We start from the raw sequence: 18550 nt of genomic DNA, 5'->3' as shown, positions 1-18550 counted from the left end.
ACCACTCGGCGTCCTCCGTGTTAAGCGTGGCGACCTCGACGCCTACGTCTTGGTCCTCCCGCCTCTTCGCCAGCGTCTTGAGCCAATCGGCGTCGGGAAGGGCCGGGTAAAAGCGCCAATGAGGAGAAGAGGGCGTGGCCTTTCAACTCTTGGACCACCACGGCGGCGTTGAGGGTCAACGCGATGATCGACCCGCAGAAACGGAAGGCTCCCGGGCCGGATATGGCTTTGGTGGCGGCGGCAGCCGCTGCTAAGAAACCCCGCCATGAGCTCATCTTGGGGCCGGGTCCCGGAGCTGGGCAACCGCCTCCGGGGGCCTTGTTGCAGGCGGTGAGTCTCTTCCTGGGAGGGAAGCTGCTGAGTTTTCCCTTGAAATGGATGTTGGGGGAGGTGACCAGCGGCTTTGGCCCCCAGAATCGTTTAATTAAAACGTCATTTCCTAATTCTCACGTCTTTCTGCTAAACCGATTCAGAATTTTATTTTGCATTAGGTTACCCGCTTGCTATGTTTTTAGATGACGAATAATAATAATAATAGTAGTAGTAGTAGTAGTAGTATTTATCCATTTATGACTGTATGACTGTAACTTGTTGCTGGCAATCCTTATGATTTATATTGATATATTGACCATCAATTGTGTTGTAAATGTTGTACCTTGATGAAGGTATCTTTTCTTTTATGTACACTGAGAGCATATGCACCAAGACAAATTCCTTGTGTGTCCAATCACACTTGGCCAATAAATTCTATTCTATTCTATTCTATTCTATTCTATTCTATTCTATTCTATTCTATTCTATTCTAGTAGTAGTAATAGAAGAACTGGAAAAAATCATGAAATATCGCGACCTGGCCATCAAAACTACATGGCTATGGATGAAACATGTAACAGTGATTGATACCCATTGCCATCGGGGCACTTGGTACCATGTCCAAGAATTTTATAAGATACATCAACAAATTACAGCTTCCTGCAATAACACCAGCGGAACTGCATAAAAATGCGCTACTTGGAACATATATCTTAAGAAGGTACTTGATTGATACCTAAGACCCTGACAACAACCCGTATCAACCATTAGCACCAGTCAATGGTATTTGTGATGCCTTTTTGAATGTTCAGTTGACTGAGGTTCATGTTTAATGAATAAAGATAAATAATAATAATCATATTCATAATAATCATTATAATAATAATATAATCCACCGACAATCCAAACTGCCAACTTTGCAATAACAAGGTCAAAACTGTTTCACATTTAATATGTGAATGCAGCAAAATCACACAAGCTGATTACAAAGCTAGACACAGCCAAGTTGCTGAATTAATCCACTGGTCATTATGTAAAAAATACAACTTGCCTGTATCCAAAAAGTCATGGGAACAAAGTGGAAAAAGTTCTAGAAAATGAGAAGGTGAAGATCTTGTGGAACTTTCAAATACAGACGGATCGTCTCTTGGAACACAACATGTCAGATATCACAGTTGTGGAAAACTGAAACGTACAATTTATTGACATCGTGGTACCAGGAGATGCCAGAGTCGAAGAAAAAGAACTGGAAAAAATCATGAGATATCACGACCTGGCCATCGAAACTACGCGGCTATGGATGAAACATGTAACAGTGATACCCATTGTCATTGGGGCACTTGGTACCATGTCCAATTTATAAGATACATCAACAAATTGCAGCTTCCTGTAATAATACCAGCGGAACTGCAAAAAACTGTGCTACTTGGAACATCATATATTTTAAGACGATACTTGGTTGATACCTAGGACGCTGGCAGCAACCTGTATCAACCACTAGCACCAGTCAATTGTATTTGTGACACATTTTTAAATGTTCAGTTGACTGAGTTTCATGTTTAATGAATAAGAGATAAAATAGAATAGAAAGAATATAATTTTTTATTGGCCAAGTGTGATTGGACACAAGGAATTTGTCTTGGTGCATATGCTCTCAGTGTACATAAAAGAAAAGATACCTTCATCAAGAACATTTAATGATAGTCATAGGGTACAAATATGCAATCAAGAAACAATATCAATATAAATCGTAAGGCTACAAGCATCAAGGTTACAGTCATACAGTCATAAGTGGAAGGAGATGGGTGATGGGAGCAATGAGAAGATTAATAGTAGTGCAAACTTATTATTGATCCAAGATGGCGCCACCGAAGGCTGCCTCGGTGAAATGGTCTCTAATGGTTTCTTTATCTCTTTATTCTTTATTCTTTATCTTTATCTATTTATTCCAATCTCTTTCCACTTATGACTGTATGACTATAACTTGTTGCTGGCAATCCTTATGATTCATATTGATATATTGATCATCAATTGTGTTGTAAATGTTGTACCTTGATGAACGTATCTTTTCTTTTATGTACACTGAGAGCATATGCACCAAGACAAATTCCTTGTGTGTCCAATCACACTTGGCCAATAAAATTCTATTCTATTCTATTCTATTCTATTCTATTCTATTCTTTATTTTTAATTATAATAAATAAACATCATACTTCTTAAGAAGATACTTGGTTGATACCTAAGATGCTGGCAGCAACCCATATCAACCATTAGCGCTAGTCAATGGTATTTGTGATACATTTTTAAATGTTCAGTTAACTTGAGTTTCATGTTTAATGAATAAAAGTGTAATAACAACAACAACACTGTCAAACATCCAGATTTGCCTGCCAAGGTCCTTGGTGAGGACTCGATACGTAGACAATAATGCCAAACCTAGTCTGAACATCTGGCTCACTGTGCGATGATCAATAATAATAACAATAACAATACAATCCCTTTAAAACACCATCAAACAACAATATCTGCCTATGGGGTCGTTGTTGCTCTCTAAGCTTTGAAGGGTGTGGGTGTATGAACGGATTTCCAGAGAAAAATTGCAGGAACCATTTACACTACTCAGGTGACCCTGAAGACAGATAAACCTCCAAGTGTTTCAAGGACCCTCTAAAAGGATGCAAATGACCAGCTGTTTGCAAGGAATATAAATCCTTCAATTCCCCACCCTCCAATCAGAGCTGAAGAAGCTTCTTGGATGAAAAGCAAAACGTCTTCAAGGAAAAACAAAGATAGTCCAGTTGCCTCTTGAAAAAAGCACTTTTGGGACAGCCATGACCTGGATGACTGAGAATCTACATAAACACTCTGAGCTTGGCTGTTTTCCAGCACACATCTCATTACCCAACTAGGTAACATCATCAGTTTTAGAAGGGAGTGGGCTTTGCTCTCTGATGTTACACTACTTGGGAAATGAAACGTTTGCAAGTAAACAACCAAGCTCACAGAACATCAAGGATCCCTCGTTTCAACCCTGAGCTACAAAAATTCTCTTCTATGACAACATCTGCCTGTCAAGGTCTCAGGAAGGACTTCATAGTGGATAAAATTCTAAATCTAATCTGAACTTCTGGCTAAATGTGCAACGCATGGTCATCATCATAACCATTAAACTTGCATGCTGCTTGACTCTGAACAATGATTATCCTCTCTTTGTCTATTAAATTATTAAACTTTCTATTAAACATGTTGACTGGTTTACACATGTATTTGCTTCATTTTCCCAAATGTCGCTTAGTGAATGTGCTGTTTGTTCAATTTATTAGGATGTTAATGCCCACATTAAAAGCGCTATGGATAATATAAGCAAACATAAAAATGCAGAACAAATAACAAGAAACTTATTGATCTCTTTTTTTGCGAATGCTGGTATTAATAGAATAAATATTTAGAGATTTTTAATGCAATCTTTCCTAATTCATTGTCTGCAGTTGGACCTACAGTTTCTGCTATTTTACCTGTATGTTTGCATTTTCCACTGATTGCAATATTTATCCTGTTTTCTTAGCATTAAGTAAGAGGTGTCTGAGCCTTTTCAAAATATATAGATCAATTTTCTTTCTGACTTATTTTTTTTTCTACCAATGCTTTGTGCTTATTTATATCTTCTTGAGTATGTTGCGTTTCCTTTCTATTTTAGGGCCCACCAAGATGTTCCTCATTGCAAGCACCCATAATGTTACTTTCTGGTCATGAAGGAGAGGTTTATTGTTGCAAGTTTCATCCTAATGGAGCCACCTTAGCCTCAGCTGGGTTTGACAGGTTGATACGTAAGTCAAAAAAATCTGTGATTTTTCTTTGAGCGTGATAGGCTAAGTTAAAGCTGCAGATAAGATATCTTCAGAAGATCCATTCCATTCGAGTGAGGGTAAATAGAGACATACCTCTAATGCAGGGATCCACAACACCAGGTTCGTGGACCAGCACCAGGCCACGGCATGCCAGAAACTGGGCCGCCCAAACAAGCAAAGCGGGATGCAGGCAGCACATGAAACATCCCCCTCACCCCTGGTCCTCAGAAAAAACTCTCCATAGAACAGTCCCTGGTGCCCAAAAGGTTGGGGGCCACTGCTTTAATGATTTGCACTGTTCAATAATTTTTAGCAGAACTTTATTGTCATTTAAAAAAACCTTCCTTCCATTGAGGATCTGTATACTGCACGTCAAAAAGTGGGCTGTGAAAATATCTATAGACCCCTCAAATCCTGGACATAAATTGTTTCAACTTCTACCCTCAAAAAGACACTATAGGGCTCTACACACCAAAACAACAAGACACAAGGACAGTTTTTTCCCAAATGCCATCACTCTGCTAACAACTAATTCCCACAACACTGTTAAATAATTTACTAAGACTGTATTACTATTCTTCTCTTCCTTACTAGTATCTCTCTCTTCCCACTTATTACTGTAACCACGTTGCTTGTATCTTTCAATTACATTGTTTTTGTTTCCTAGTACGATTTAATAGCTTATTAGTAACTTTGACTATCACTAAGTGTTGTATCTTTTTATTCTTGATGAATGTATTTTATTCTCCTTATGTACACTGAGAGCATCTGCACCTAAGACAAATTCCTTGTGTTTTCCAATCACACTTGGCCAATAAAAGAATTCTATTCTATTCTATTCTATTCTATTCTATTCTATTCTATTCTATTCTATTCTATTCTATTCTATTCTATTCTATTCTATTCTATTCTATTCACAAAAGAATGCTTTACCTTTTTCAGCCTTTAGAGTAGGCAGAATTTTACTTTTTCTGTGCTTCAGAAAATATAGGTCAAAATATTAACATCACTTTCACTACTTGCAATCTTACATGCAATGACACCTGCCTAATTGCAGACTATGTGTATTAAGACACCTTTGATTTGAAATGGTTGTTTGATATATTCCAGTTTTCAGGGAAAACCCTATACTTAGGCTTGATCCTCCCTCTCATTTCAGTCCTATGGCACGTATATGGTGACTGTGATAATTATGCCACTTTGAAGGGCCACAGTGGCGCAGTTATGGAATTACATTACAACACAGATGGCAGGTTGGTGTTTATTTTTTTTTTTTTTACATTTACCAAAATATTTCTCCGCTTTTGAAAACAAGTAGTGATCTGTGATTTGACCAAAAAAACCTCAATAGGAATGCAGAAAACTAGCTTCATATCATACACATACGCTGTGTTTTATTGTTTCAATGGTTTGCTGTTGCTTTTCCTGTGTTCTTTGAAAAGGATGCTTGAATTTATTTATTTTTTTAATTACTTTGTTACTATAATCCTCAAATGGGTAAAAAAGCATGTGTATGTATGTATATATAAAAGGTAAAGGTTTCCCTGTCCAGTCGTGTTTGATTCTAGGACACGGTGCTCACCTCTTCTTAGCTGAGGGAGCCAGCATTGTCTGAAGACAATTTCTGTGGTCATGTAGTCATCATGCCTATATGTCAAAGGCGCACAGAACACTGTTATCTTCCCACCAAAGTGGTATTTATCTAGCCACATTTTCATGCTTTCGAACTGCTAGGTGGGCAGGTGCATGTGTGTGTGTGTATAACTCAAAAAGCACTTACATGTATGTTACAAGAAAAAAACCCTATATGTTTTGAAATAAGTGACTCGGTTTTTAAACAAGAAATAAACCAGTCTCATAGCAAATCAGATTCTTCACTGTTTTCATTGGATCGATAAGCAGCCAGTTCAAAGGCTGGAAAGGATGTACATATTTTTTCAATACAGGATTTTAAGCTGGACTAACTCCAGCTTCAAAGTTGTTCATAGAGCAATAAATGTCAAAGTTTTAATTCAAAATCTCTAAATCTTATTTCTGCTCTCAAGACTATATTAATGCATTAAATATCAGCTTAATTCGCAAGCCAGCCAAAAGTATATGAGGCAAAATTTCCTCAAAGTTGCTGCATCTTTAGCATGAAAAACTCAAAATGCACTCTTAGAAACTCCTACAGTGGCTCGGTGGCTAAGTCACTGAGCTTGTCAATGGAAAGGTCGGCAGTTCAGCGGTTTGAATACCTAGTGCCACGTAACGTGGTGAGATCTCTTTAACTTGTTCCAGCTTCTGCCAACCTAGCAGTTCGAAAGCACATAAAAAGTGCAAGTAGAAAAATAGGGACTACCTTTGGTGGGAAGGTAACAGCGTCCTATGCGCCTCTGGTGTTTAGTCATGCTGGCTACATGACCACGGAGACATCTTCAGACAGCGCTGGCTCTTCGGCTTTGAAACGGAGATGAGCACCGCCCCCTAGAGTCGGGAACAACTAGCACATAAGTATAACCTTTACCTTTACCTTTACCTTTTACAGTAAAAGAGTGCTGAATAATAGATGATATTCCCCAAGTTTTCAGTTGCTAGCAATAGCACTTAGACTTATATACCACTTCACAGTGCTTTATAGCCCTCCTAAGTGGTTTACAAGTCAGCCTATTGCCCCCAATAATCTGGGTCCTCCTTTGACCGACCTTCGCAGGATGGAAGGCTGAATCAACCTTGAGCCTGGTGAGATTCGAACTGCCAAATTGCAGAAGTAGCCTGCAGTACTGCACTCTGACCACTGCACCTCAGTGCTAGGCTTTATTCCTACCCATCATGTATTGCTTGTTGCATAGTTATCTAAAATTTTAATAGTAGCAAAACAAACGTTATGGCCTTTTCCTTTAATGCTACAGGCAATATTAAGTGAGCCCCCACAGAGTTTTGAGTTCCTGTCTAGTACCTTTCTCTTCTCTAATGGACCATTTTTAATGTGATAAATAACTTTTAAATGTTGAGAAGTACCAGCTTTACAAGATTCATAGCCATTGCCTTTTTTCTCAGCATGCTGTTCTCGGCCTCCACGGATAAAACAGTAGCAGTATGGGATAGTGAGACAGGAGAAAGAGTGAAAAGACTTAAAGGACACACTTCATTTGTCAACTCCTGCTACCCAGCAAGACGTGGACCTCAGTTGGTTTGCACAGGCAGTGATGATGGGACAGTGAAGGTCAGCATTTGTACTATACGAAGGGCTGGTTTGGTGTAGTTCTAATTACAGAGCAAGAAACCTGGAGACTGAGTTCTAGTCCTGCCTTCGGCTTAAAAGCCAACAGGATGACTTTAGGCTAGTCTTTCTAATTGCCAGTCTTTCTGGTTGCCTGTTAGAAGTCAGTGACTTTCAGCCTCTTTCGAATAGGCGGTGCCATTTTTTTCTCCTTTTTAAAAATACTTGGTATTGTGATACTGCTTATATAGTCATGGCCGAAAGTGTTGGCACCCCAGAATTTTTTCCAGAAAATCAAGTATTTCTCACAGAAAAGTATTGCAGTAACACATGTTTTGCCTTACACATGTTTATTCCCTTTGTGTGTATTGGAACAAAACAAAAAAAGGCAGGGAAAAAAACAAATTGGACATAATGTCACACAAAAATCCAAAAATGGGCCTCCTGAGGGGATATTTGCTATCTCCCCCCCTCCCCCTGCCGCCGCCTGATAGATGCACACATAGATTGGTCACCTATGCCAAAACAAGCCTACAAGTTAGAGAAATACTTGGAATTTTAGGAGAAGCTCTGTAGGCCAGAGATGTTCAACTTTGGCAACTTGTAAGACTTGTGGACTTCAACTTCCAGAATTCCCCAGCCAGCATGTGCTGGTGGTTTTACCACCAAAATATGTACAGATGGGTTCTTTACCCTGTTTGTCATTCTTATAATGCATATGAAAAAGGTTTTTTTGGGGGGGAATCCCCCTAGATGTATATCTCTTCTTAACCATACATGCTTAATCTGTAAATCTTGGGGAGTGACACACAGTAGCTGTATTTTCATTGCGTCTTCCCTACATTTCTGTTCATAATTAATAGGTTTAAGAGAAGATAGATAGATAGATAGATAGATAGATAGATAGATAGATAGATAGATAGATAGATAGATAGATAGATAGATAGATAGATAGATTAGAGAGAGAGAGAGAGAAATATGATAGATGGTAGATAGATGATAAATAGATTGTTGATAGATGAGATAGAGAGAGAGAGAGAGAGAGAGAGAGAGAGAGAGAGAGAGAGAGAGATGGATGGATGGATGCTAGAGAGGGAAGGAGGGAGGGAGGGTAATACATAGATATATAAAAAAATAAAACACTATTTTTTTTCTTCTCAGCTCTGGGACATCAGGAAGAAAGCAGCTGTTCAGACCTTTCAGAACACCTATCAAGTATTAGCTGTGACCTTCAATGATACCAGTGATCAGATAATATCTGGCGGTATCGACAATGATATCAAGGTCAGTTGACTTGGTCCAGGAAGTCAGGCTTCATATTTATTTTAAAACTGATTCTTTTTTCCTCTTTCATTTAGTGCTGTAAAATAAAACGGGCAGCCCCAGATAAAATGGGTTAAAAGCATGGCTGGCACGGAGGTTTTCTAAATTTTCCTCTGGCATTTGAAATGTAAATTCTTTCATGAGGGTGAGTAGGCAGCGTGCGCTGATATTTCAGGTTTTTCTAAGGACAGGAATAGAAAATGGGTTTGGCTAGATGCCCCATATGTAGGCCATGAATAATGTGGGGCTGTGGGTGGGTGGGGGGGAGGCATCTCTTTCCACACGTCTCAAAACTCTTTTGGATTTTACTCCTAAAATGTCATTGTTTTTAATACAGGCAGTCCTCAGCTTACGACCATAATTGTCCAACATTTCTATAGCTCAGGAAGAGAGCTGTTAAGTGAATTCTAACCCATTTTACCACCTTTCTTGCCACAGCTAAGTGAATCAACAGCGGTTGTTAAGTTCGTAACCTGGCTGGTTAATGAATCTGGCTTCCCCATTGACTTTGCTTGTCCGAAGGTCACAAAAGGGGATCATACAACTCTGGGGCATAGCAGCCGCCATGTATAGGAGACAGTTGCCAAATTCAGTTGCCTGTATTTTAATCACAGGGCCATGGGGATGCTGCAACCGTCATCAGTCACTTTTTTCAGTGTCATCGTAAATTTGAACGGTCACTAAATGAATGGTCAAGGACCACCTATAGACTCAATTGCTGGAAAGAAATCCTCGTGCCTGGAACATTGGTGTAGGCTAGAAGTCTTTTTACTACAACTTAAATGTGATGCTTTTAGGGCCTCATTTTATTTATGGTAATTACTTCTTAGCTTCTAGTGGAATGGTCCGGTGGCCTAGAGGTGGAGCTCTCGCCTCACAGTCAGGAGGCTGTGAGTTCTAGCCTAGGTAGAGGCAGATATTTCTCTCTCTGGGAACACTGAGAATATATCTGCTAAACAAAACTCCTCATTGGTGACAGGAAGGGCATCCAGCCATTAAACACTCTGCAAACATTCAGTTGGCCAGACGCTACCCCACAAGGGATTATGGGGTCGAAGATGATGATGACTTCTTAAGTTTCTGGTACGTCTTTCAAATGTAAAATGCCAGGCCTGTGTTAAATCTCTTAAAGGTATGGGACCTTCGTCAGAACAAGCTAACTTACACAATGAGGGGGCATGCGGATTCTGTCACCGGTCTCAGCCTAAGTGCAGAGGGCTCTTACTTGCTTTCCAATGCAATGGACAATGCAGGTAATCACTTTCTCCTTACTCTCTTTCCATACCTCCAGGTATGGTATCCTCATCAGTTGCTCATTAGTGGCAAGCAAATCAGACTAGCAATAGCACTTACACTTGTATGCCTATTCATAGTGCTTGACAGCCCTCTCTAAGCGGTTTACAGAGTCAGCCTATCGCCCCCAACAATCCGGGTCCTCATTTTACCCATCTCGGAAGGATGGAAGGGTGAGTCAACCTTGAGCCATTCAAGATTGAACTCCTGGCAATGAGCTGAATTAGCCTGCAATACTGCATTCTAAGGGAGAGAGAAGAGAAGAGAAGGTTCTGACCTAGGCTTCCTTAAAAAGCATGAAACAGAGTCTTGGTCCCGGCAAAAAAACCCTTTTATTTACACGACTGTGAATTCCTTTCATTCATCGTCAGCAAGGCTTGGCAAACAGTCTTTCAGAGGAATAGTTATCAACACCAACCTTATCTTGCTTGGAAAGCTGCCAGATAACTAGTTTTCAAACACAGGCAAAACTTGGCACAGAGTTTCTTAGTCACAAACACAACTTTCCACTCTTGAAACGACCAACCGAATGAATTGTTTCCTGCAGAAGCCCCCTCCCTGTTGACTCCCCTTTTGTTTCCTATGGGAGGGGCCAATCACCTCCAAGGTGTGGCTTTACTCCCAAGTCGACCCTGCTTTCTGAGTTCTCGTCTTCTGGCATCTCTGCGCATGTGCACACTGGGAATGGGCTCCAGCTGTTCCTCTGCCTCACTGCTGTCTAGCTCCCTCTCTGCCTCCGACGCAGAGCCCTCGTCCAATCTTTCCCCAGCGCCCATGTTCCTCCCCAACCTCCTCACTGTCCGACTCTGCTGCCAGCTCCGTTGGCCACTGGCAGGCCACAATAAATAGGCTTGAGCGACAACTTTCTGGTGGAATCCAAGAGGTGAAACAAAAAGATAAAGAACAATTAAGAGAGAATCCTACAAGGGTTGTTATGTCGCTTCCCTCGTTCAGAGTGAGAAATAATTTTAAATTACCCTCTTTCGATTTGAACAATAATGGGTGCAATTCAGCACTAGTGTTGGGTTTTGAGTATTTGGCTTCAAGCTGTCCTCCCAGAGATCTTTAATCTCGGCTGTCAGGGAGAGCTGAGATGATAATAGCTCGACGTCTTGCAACTTTATTTGATGTCATTGTTGTTATTATTGCATTAAAATTACATTTTAGCAGCTGGCTGGCAATTAAACCTGCATTACGAGCCAATATCGAAATAATTAGCTCTGGATGCTACATGCTGGTTTTGATTTTGTTCCTAGTTCGCATCTGGGATGTTCGGCCCTTTGCTCCCAAAGAAAGATGTGTGAAGATCCTCCAAGGGAATGTGCATAATTTTGAGAAGGTAAGTGAAGTGTTGGCTGAAACGTTGCTTGTTTATGGCTGCTAGTTGAAAGTTAATTGATGAATAAATGGCTTTTAAAATTCGGAATTGCTGCAAACCCTTTAACAAGGCCTGTGTTGGAAATTAACGCGCGGGATAAAATTCCAATTAGAGCTGCTGCAAAAGCGCTCCCTTTCCCCCCCAATGCAGTCTGAGTCGCCGTCTATAAATTAACCATCTTGACATTTCACAACCTATTTCACAGTAAGAAAACAAGATGCTTGTAGTTCTGGCAATAAAATCTGGTACAGAACTGCAGACTAAGGTTTCAGAGGAAAACCATTCCTGAAGTATTGTTAATATCGCACAAGCCCTGGTAGATTTCCTTTCAGGATAAAAATAAAGAACATGAAATATGCCTGGAATTGGACCGTCTTTTCTTGTTTGTTAGAACCTTTTGCGATGTTCCTGGTCCCCAGATGGAAGTAAAATAGCTGCTGGATCTGCAGACAGGTAAAAAATTCTGCTGGTTTAACTTTTTAACATTTAAAAGCCGCCCCCCCCCCTTTATCTTAGTAATAAATAAATTATTGATGATGATGATGATGATGATGATGATGATGAGGCTTAAAACCAAGTTGATCCAGAGAGTGTCTTGGTTAGCCTCAGTTGTGTTGGCCGCCTTTACTTATTTATTTTACTCTATTTTATCTAGTCATTTGTCTTGTATGTACCTTTTAATTATAATACACAGAATTGTGTTTTGATCTGCAGGGTCCAAAATGCATAACAAACCACATACCTGCCACAGTTGTGCAGCAGTGCATTCAGATTCATTGATTCTGACTCCAATTATACAGGGTTGTGTTAAGTAGCTGCAATTCACCAGTCTGAAGCTGGCTTCTGAGGTTGGCAGATTAGAACCATGCTAGAAACCGTTTTAACTTTCTACTAACACGACAAATGAATACTAAAATGCAAATCTAAGCACTTTTTTAAAAAAAAGATTCTCTAGTGGTATTCAATGTGGATGAAACAACATATGTTCAACAGCTTTTGTGTTTATATATTGTTTGAGAGTCCGTTAGAAGGAAATTGTGGTCTCTTGTGCAGGGAGGCCTTTATGTGTGTGTTATCATCGGGGTGAAATGCTCCCGGTTTGGGCCGGATCACCCAATTCGGTAGCAATGGCGGCGGGTGGTTCAGAGAACCGATAGCAAAAATCCCTGCCCCCCCCCCATGCTCATCTGAGCCGCACGATCATCAGAGGGGTGTGTTTTTTTTACTTTTAAAAGCATTTTTTCTTCGGCCGAAAAAATGCTTTTAAAAGTAAAAAAAAAGCCTCTGATGATCGTGCGGCTCAGCTGGGATCATCAGAGCCTTTTAAAAACATTTTTTTACAACCTCTTTGGCCGAAGAGGTTGTAGAAAAAATGCTTTCAAAAATTAAAAAAAAAAGTTGGCCACTCCCACCCAGTCACATTACCCCCCCAAGCCATGCCCAAAGAACCTGTAGTAACAAATTTTACATTTCACCACTGTTCATCATACACAGGTTTGTTTATGTTTGGGATACAACCTCTAGAAGAATCCTCTACAAACTTCCAGGCCATGCGGGTTCAATAAATGAAGTGGCATTTCATCCAGAAGAACCAATAGGTGAGTCCTTCCTAGGCATGACCAGCAACCTTGAATGTAAGTGCCAATGTGTGAAATTATCCCTTTTTAATAATCTTGTTAACATACCCTGAAGGAGTCCTTTTTTCCTTGCTGGTTCATTGCTCTGTTAGGTTTGCCTTGATGCTTAGGTTACAGATATTTAAAGAAATGCCTTAAAACACAAACATTTAAGCTGATGAAATGAAACAAGTCCCCAGAATGATTCACATGGGACCTTTCACTTACCTTTAACCAATTCTGCATTCCCTTTCCGTCAGTACTTTCTGCGTCTAGCGACAAAAGACTGTATATGGGAGAGATCCAGTGAGGAAGAGCAGAAGAGAACCATGGATTAATTCGGAAGATTTGCGGAACTCGATCGCTGCCAACCAATTTGAAAAGAAGAAATAGTAAGAGGAAAACGGTCCATGAAGAGACTACAACTGTCATGTTTCCTAGGCAGCGTTAAATTGTCTTCTGTCCCCTAAAAGATCTCTTCTTGAATTCTTTAACCACATTTACAGAAGTCTAAAACACACGGCAGTCCAGCTCCATAATTTTGATGGATGCACATCAAAATTTAAAAGTTTACCTTTAAAACATGCTCGCTCTCTTTTTTTGAAATTGTTTTGACCATGGTAAAGTGGGGAAGTAGCATTTAATATTGCATGCTTCCCTAAGATTTGTATGTCGTTTTTATATTAAAAAAATGAAATGCCGTATAAAAATTGCAGGTGGAATTTATTGACATATACGTCTTTTGCCGATATATGACAGTCCAGGGGCAGAAGACTGGGCTAGATACAGCAAAGTTACTGTATTAAATAATCCTTATAGTGGGTAGTGGTGTGCTAGTATAATATTTCATACAGATCTAATTAAGATTGTTTTTATTGGATTTTTTTTAACTCAAAAGGATAGCCTAAACTGAATTGCAGAATCACTTGTCTGCTCAACAGTGAGTATCACCCAAAATAACCCATTCAGAAAATGATTAATTGATAACAATGACATATCATATGGGTTTATGGATGTCTTCGTTCACATAAGTGGTCTGTTTTTTTTTTCTCAGTAAATTGCGTCTGTTCTTTCCATTACAGTACTGTAAGTGTAGGAAATTTCTTTGAGAATGTATTGAAATATATATATATATTTAGAAAAGGAAAAGCTTACTTGAGAGAACACACACCCAAAACCTGTACAGGGTGTATGTACAGTATATTCTCAGTACACCAAGTTGCGCTTCTGTTGAGACTGTAAAGATACATCTGTTTTCTGCATAGCAAATATTTTGGACTATAAGACGTACCGGAGTATAAGACGCACCAAGATTTCAAAGAGCTAAACAAGAAAAAAAAAAGTTTTTGCCCTCCCCGGCTCCCAGGACCACTCTGCAGGCCTCCCAAACCCTCTGCGCGTCCTGTTTTTGTGAAAAATGGGGCTGCTTTTGACGAAAACGGGATGCACGGGGCGGGGTTTCGGGAGGCCAAAAATGGCTCTATTGGGTTTATAAGATGCACCAACGTTTACACCCTCTTTTGGGGGGGGGGGAAGTATGTCTTATACTCCAAAAAATACGATAACTGATCTGTCCTATTAAAAAATAAGGGCAGAATTGCAAATGGAGCTGCACGCGGGCTTGCCAGCCACTCACGCTGAACCATTCCCCCCACCCCCCGCCGGTCTGCAAAGCCAGAGGTTGGGGAACTCTGTGCTAAATGTCAAGAGTCCTCTGTACTTTATAGGCGTAATTTTTCAGGTGGCCTCATTGCCTTTTTCAAAGCCTGTCTAAATCTATGTGAAACCTCTGTCCCGAATCAAACGCAGCATTGAAAATGAGGTTTGACCAATGAAGGTTATAGAAGAGAATCATTGTCTAGGTATGGAAGCTGGATCTATTAAAAGCCGGATAAATGGATGATGATGATAATTGCTGTTTGTATTGATTGTTGAAGAGCAGGAGTGGGTCTCCTGGGGTTTGTGACTAGAGCAGAAGTGGGTTTGTGTGGGTTCTTAAATTATGGATAAGCCTTTTTTTTTTGAATCCGGTACATGCTGCGGGCTTCGACCCGCTCCCCCGTCAATGCTCCTTGCGAAGAACAGATGTTAGTTTCTTAAGGAAGAATTGCATCATATCCTTTCAATTACATGGCACCCACTGACGTTTCCCTTACCTTTTTTCTCGATAAGAAAGCATTCTAAGGGAGGGAAGGAGGTAGGGAAGGAGCCTCTTTGTGAATCATTCAGTAGCAGTGCCGGGGTGGAGCGGTGGGGCGGGGGAGGAATGTCCTTTGCCGCTCCAGACAAATGAGTGAAAGAGACAGGGGATTTGCTTTGACGGTGATCAGAAATGACAGTGCCACCTAGACAGGCTAAAGTACTGCAGCTTCCTGGAAGCTTTTTCATGTAAGCAATGAAGTTCCACGTTAGCACAGGAAACCTCATCGGTTTTGGAGCGTTCTTGCGTGGAGAAGAACCACCGCTGCATAATTCTAATGGGAGCAGTAAAAGCTCATCTCTTCAGACTGCTGGATGGCTTTGGGCAACCCAGAGATGTGATTACTTAAAGGAAGGCTTCCAGCCGTTCATTCGGAGCACTAAGGAGCAAGTCTGCGCCTACAACAAAACACTGACTACACCCACGAATGGTTCAACTCAAAATTTCCAGCCATCCAGTCTACTAACTATACTTTCCCCCCCAACAACTCTCATTTTCAATCTCCCATCCCTGACACGGGCTTTAAATATTCTAATCTTGTTTTATAATCCAAATCAGCATCTGTTACAGCATTGAAGTCACCCATTATACATATATTTTCATATTCCAGTTCTAGTATTTTTCTGTATAACTTCCCAGAGAATTCTTGTTTATTTTATTTTATTTTTTTTATTTACATTTATATCCCGACCTTCTCCGAAGACTCAGGGCGGTTTAACAGTGTGTAAGGCAATAGTCTCATTCTATTTGTATATTTACAAAGTCAACTTATTGCCCGCCCAACAATCTGGGTCCTCATTTTACCTACCTTAATAAAGGATGGAAGGCTGAGACAACTATTGTTTGGTGCGTATAATGCTGCCAAAAGTATTTGTTTAAAGTTCATCCTTACTTCCACCATCAAAACCCTCCCTTCTTCATCCACAAATATTGGCTTAGGTTCTAATTTTTCTTTAATATATAAAGCTACTCTTCTTTTGCTTTGTTGTATCAATGAGGTAAATAAAACTCCTAATTTTGAGTATTCTAATAATTTTGTGTGGTGTTTTCTAATATGTACTTCTTGTAAGCATATAATGTCCATCTTTAATCTATTTAATTATAATTAAATTATAAAATGACAAAAATAAATAAGAAACCCAGAAAAACACTTTGAAGACTTTCTTTATAATGATAGAGGAATTAAGTATACAAGATGTATGGAGAAATAGACACTTGAAGGAAAAACAATATACCTTTTATTCAAACAGACACAAGTCATGGTCTAGGATAGATATGATATGGATGTCAATAGACTTAATAGACAATGTAGAAGAAGTAAACATTGAAAAAAATATTTGGGCGGATCATAACCCAATTACAATAACATGGAAAGGATAAAAGAAAAAAGCCTAGATGGACTTTGAACCAAACAATTTTAAATGAAAAGGAATTTCAACAATTTATAGAAAAAGAGTTAAGAGTTCTTTTTCAAAATGAACAAAAAGGAGGATACATCACTCCAAAATGTATGGGATACAATGAAAGGATATAAAATAAGTGAAGAAGGAAGAGGAGAAAGAAGATACATAAATGTATTAATATTAAAGCAAGAAATGTGGGAGAAATGTTACAATTAATGAAATGATAATATTAAGAAATGATAAATACTGGAGGAGTAAGAAGAAGACACAAAAGTTGTACTCAGATGATACAAAGAAAGATGTATGTTTGTTTGTCTATAAAATTAAAAAAAAAACTTTTAAAAAAATATTCTAATCTTGGACTGATTGCTTCCACTTTTTTTTCCCCCTTCAGGGTTTTTCTCTCTTTTGGCATTTTGCAAATCTCAGGATTCCCCAAGTTTTCTTTTTGAGGATGGATGATGCTCTTTTGAGTCCGTAAGGAACAATGCTCAGAAAATGAGTGCCATTATTAGCTCAGGGTTTCTTCCATAGTCCAAGTCATCTGCTGAATATGTGCCTCTCAATTAGTTAACAAGACCGCTCTTTTCAGAGGAATGCAGTGAACAACACACGGGAGTTCAACTGCAAAAGCCCAAAGGCTTTGTATTACCATACCCAAAGTGCTGGAAATGTTATTTTAAAGAGTATAGAATAGAAGAACAGAGTTGGAAGGGACCTTGGAGGTCTTCTAATCCAACCCCTTACTTAGGCAGGACACCCCACACCACTTCCGACAAATGGTTATCCAACATCTTCTTAAAAATTTCCAGTGTTGAAGCATTCACAACTTCTGCAGGCAAGTTGTTCCACTGATCAATTGTTCTGTCAGGAAGTTTCTCCTTAGTTCTAAATTGCTTCTCTCCTTGATTAGTTGCCACCCATTGCTTCTTTCCTGCCCTCGGGTGCTTTGGAGAATAGCATGACTCCCTCTTTGTGGCAGCCTCTGAGATATTGGAAGACTGCTATCATGTCTCCCCTAGTTCTTCTTTTCATCAAACTAGACATACCCAGTTCCTGCAACCGTTCTTCATAAGTTTTAGCCTCCAGTCCCCTAATCATCTTTGTTGCTCTTCTTTGTATGTTAGCATATTTAATTATGATTGCATTAATATCCAACTTTTATTTTGTAGAACTCAAGGCAGCATACATAATGTTCCCACCTCATTTTACCCACACCCACCCCAAAACCCCCCACTGAGGTGGGTTGGGCTGAGAGCGAGGGACTGGCCAAAATCACCCATCCCGCTTTCCTGCCTAAGGAAGAACTAGAACTCATGATCTGATAACATGTCCAGGGTCTTATCCACCACAGCTGCATTGTTTTAGCATTTGCTCCGTTAAAAAGAGAGAAAACCAAGCCCGTAGGTTTGTTTGTTTTTGTCTTGTTTTTTTGCAGCTGAGCAGATGTGGCTTTCAGAAGTTAAAAAAAAAAATCAGCTGTATATGATAATACAGTCAAATGATAATAATGCTTAAATTTTTGACCGTGCTTAGAAAATCGTTAACAACATTTCCATCTGTCAGTTACAAAAAAACATCCTGGATCCACATATATGCTATGCTGATCAGTTACAACATTCTAGATCAGGGGTTGTATTCAGCAGGTTCTGACAGGTTCTGGAGAACCGGTAGCGGAAATTTTGTGTAGTTTGGAGAACCGGCAAATACCACCTCTGGCTGGCCCCAGAGTGGGGTGGGAATGGAGATTTTGCAGTATCCTTTCTCCAGGAGTGGGGAGGGAATGGAGACTTTGCAGTATCCTTTTTCCAGGAGTGGAGAGGGAATGGGGATTTTGCAATATCCTTCCCCCAGGAGTGGGGAGGGAATGTGGATTTTGCAGTATCCTTCCCCTGCCACACCCACCAAGCCACGTCCACAGAACTGGTAGTAAAAAAAAGTGAATTCTACCACTGTCCTAGATTCCCAGTTCTTG

At 39.9% G+C, this 18550-nt stretch overlaps 1 protein-coding gene across 1 annotated transcript; it reads left to right on the top strand.

The window, feature by feature from the left end:
- Nucleotides 1–116: 116 nt before the first annotated feature.
- Nucleotides 117–13694, top strand: SNRNP40 (small nuclear ribonucleoprotein U5 subunit 40). Its single transcript, XM_058195300.1, has 10 exons — nt 117–330; nt 4010–4139; nt 5320–5413; nt 7200–7365; nt 8524–8646; nt 9818–9938; nt 11235–11317; nt 11748–11809; nt 12851–12954; nt 13233–13694. The coding sequence occupies exons 1-10, from the start codon at nt 184–186 to the stop codon at nt 13280–13282; spliced, it is 1080 nt and encodes a 359-aa protein (XP_058051283.1). The 5' UTR covers nt 117–183; the 3' UTR covers nt 13283–13694.
- Nucleotides 13695–18550: the final 4856 nt, after the last annotated feature.

The sequence above is a fragment of the Ahaetulla prasina genome, chromosome 10, assembly GCF_028640845.1.
Source record: "Ahaetulla prasina isolate Xishuangbanna chromosome 10, ASM2864084v1, whole genome shotgun sequence".
NCBI lineage: Eukaryota > Metazoa > Chordata > Lepidosauria > Squamata > Colubridae > Ahaetulla > Ahaetulla prasina.
Note: the sequence above shows the minus strand (reverse complement) of the source record. Positions and strands in the feature narration are given on the sequence as shown.

Excerpts from the sequence above, each read along its gene's own strand:
- SNRNP40 (XM_058195300.1), top strand. The coding sequence starts at position 184 with ATGATCGACCCGCAGAAACGGAAGGCTCCCGGGCCGGATATGGCTTTG. Across the intron at positions 4,140-5,319 it reads TGGGTTTGACAGGTTGATAC|TCCTATGGCACGTATATGGT; the intron begins GTAAGTCAAAAA and ends CTCTCATTTCAG. Across the intron at positions 9,939-11,234 it reads CAATGCAATGGACAATGCAG|TTCGCATCTGGGATGTTCGG; the intron begins GTAATCACTTTC and ends TTTTGTTCCTAG.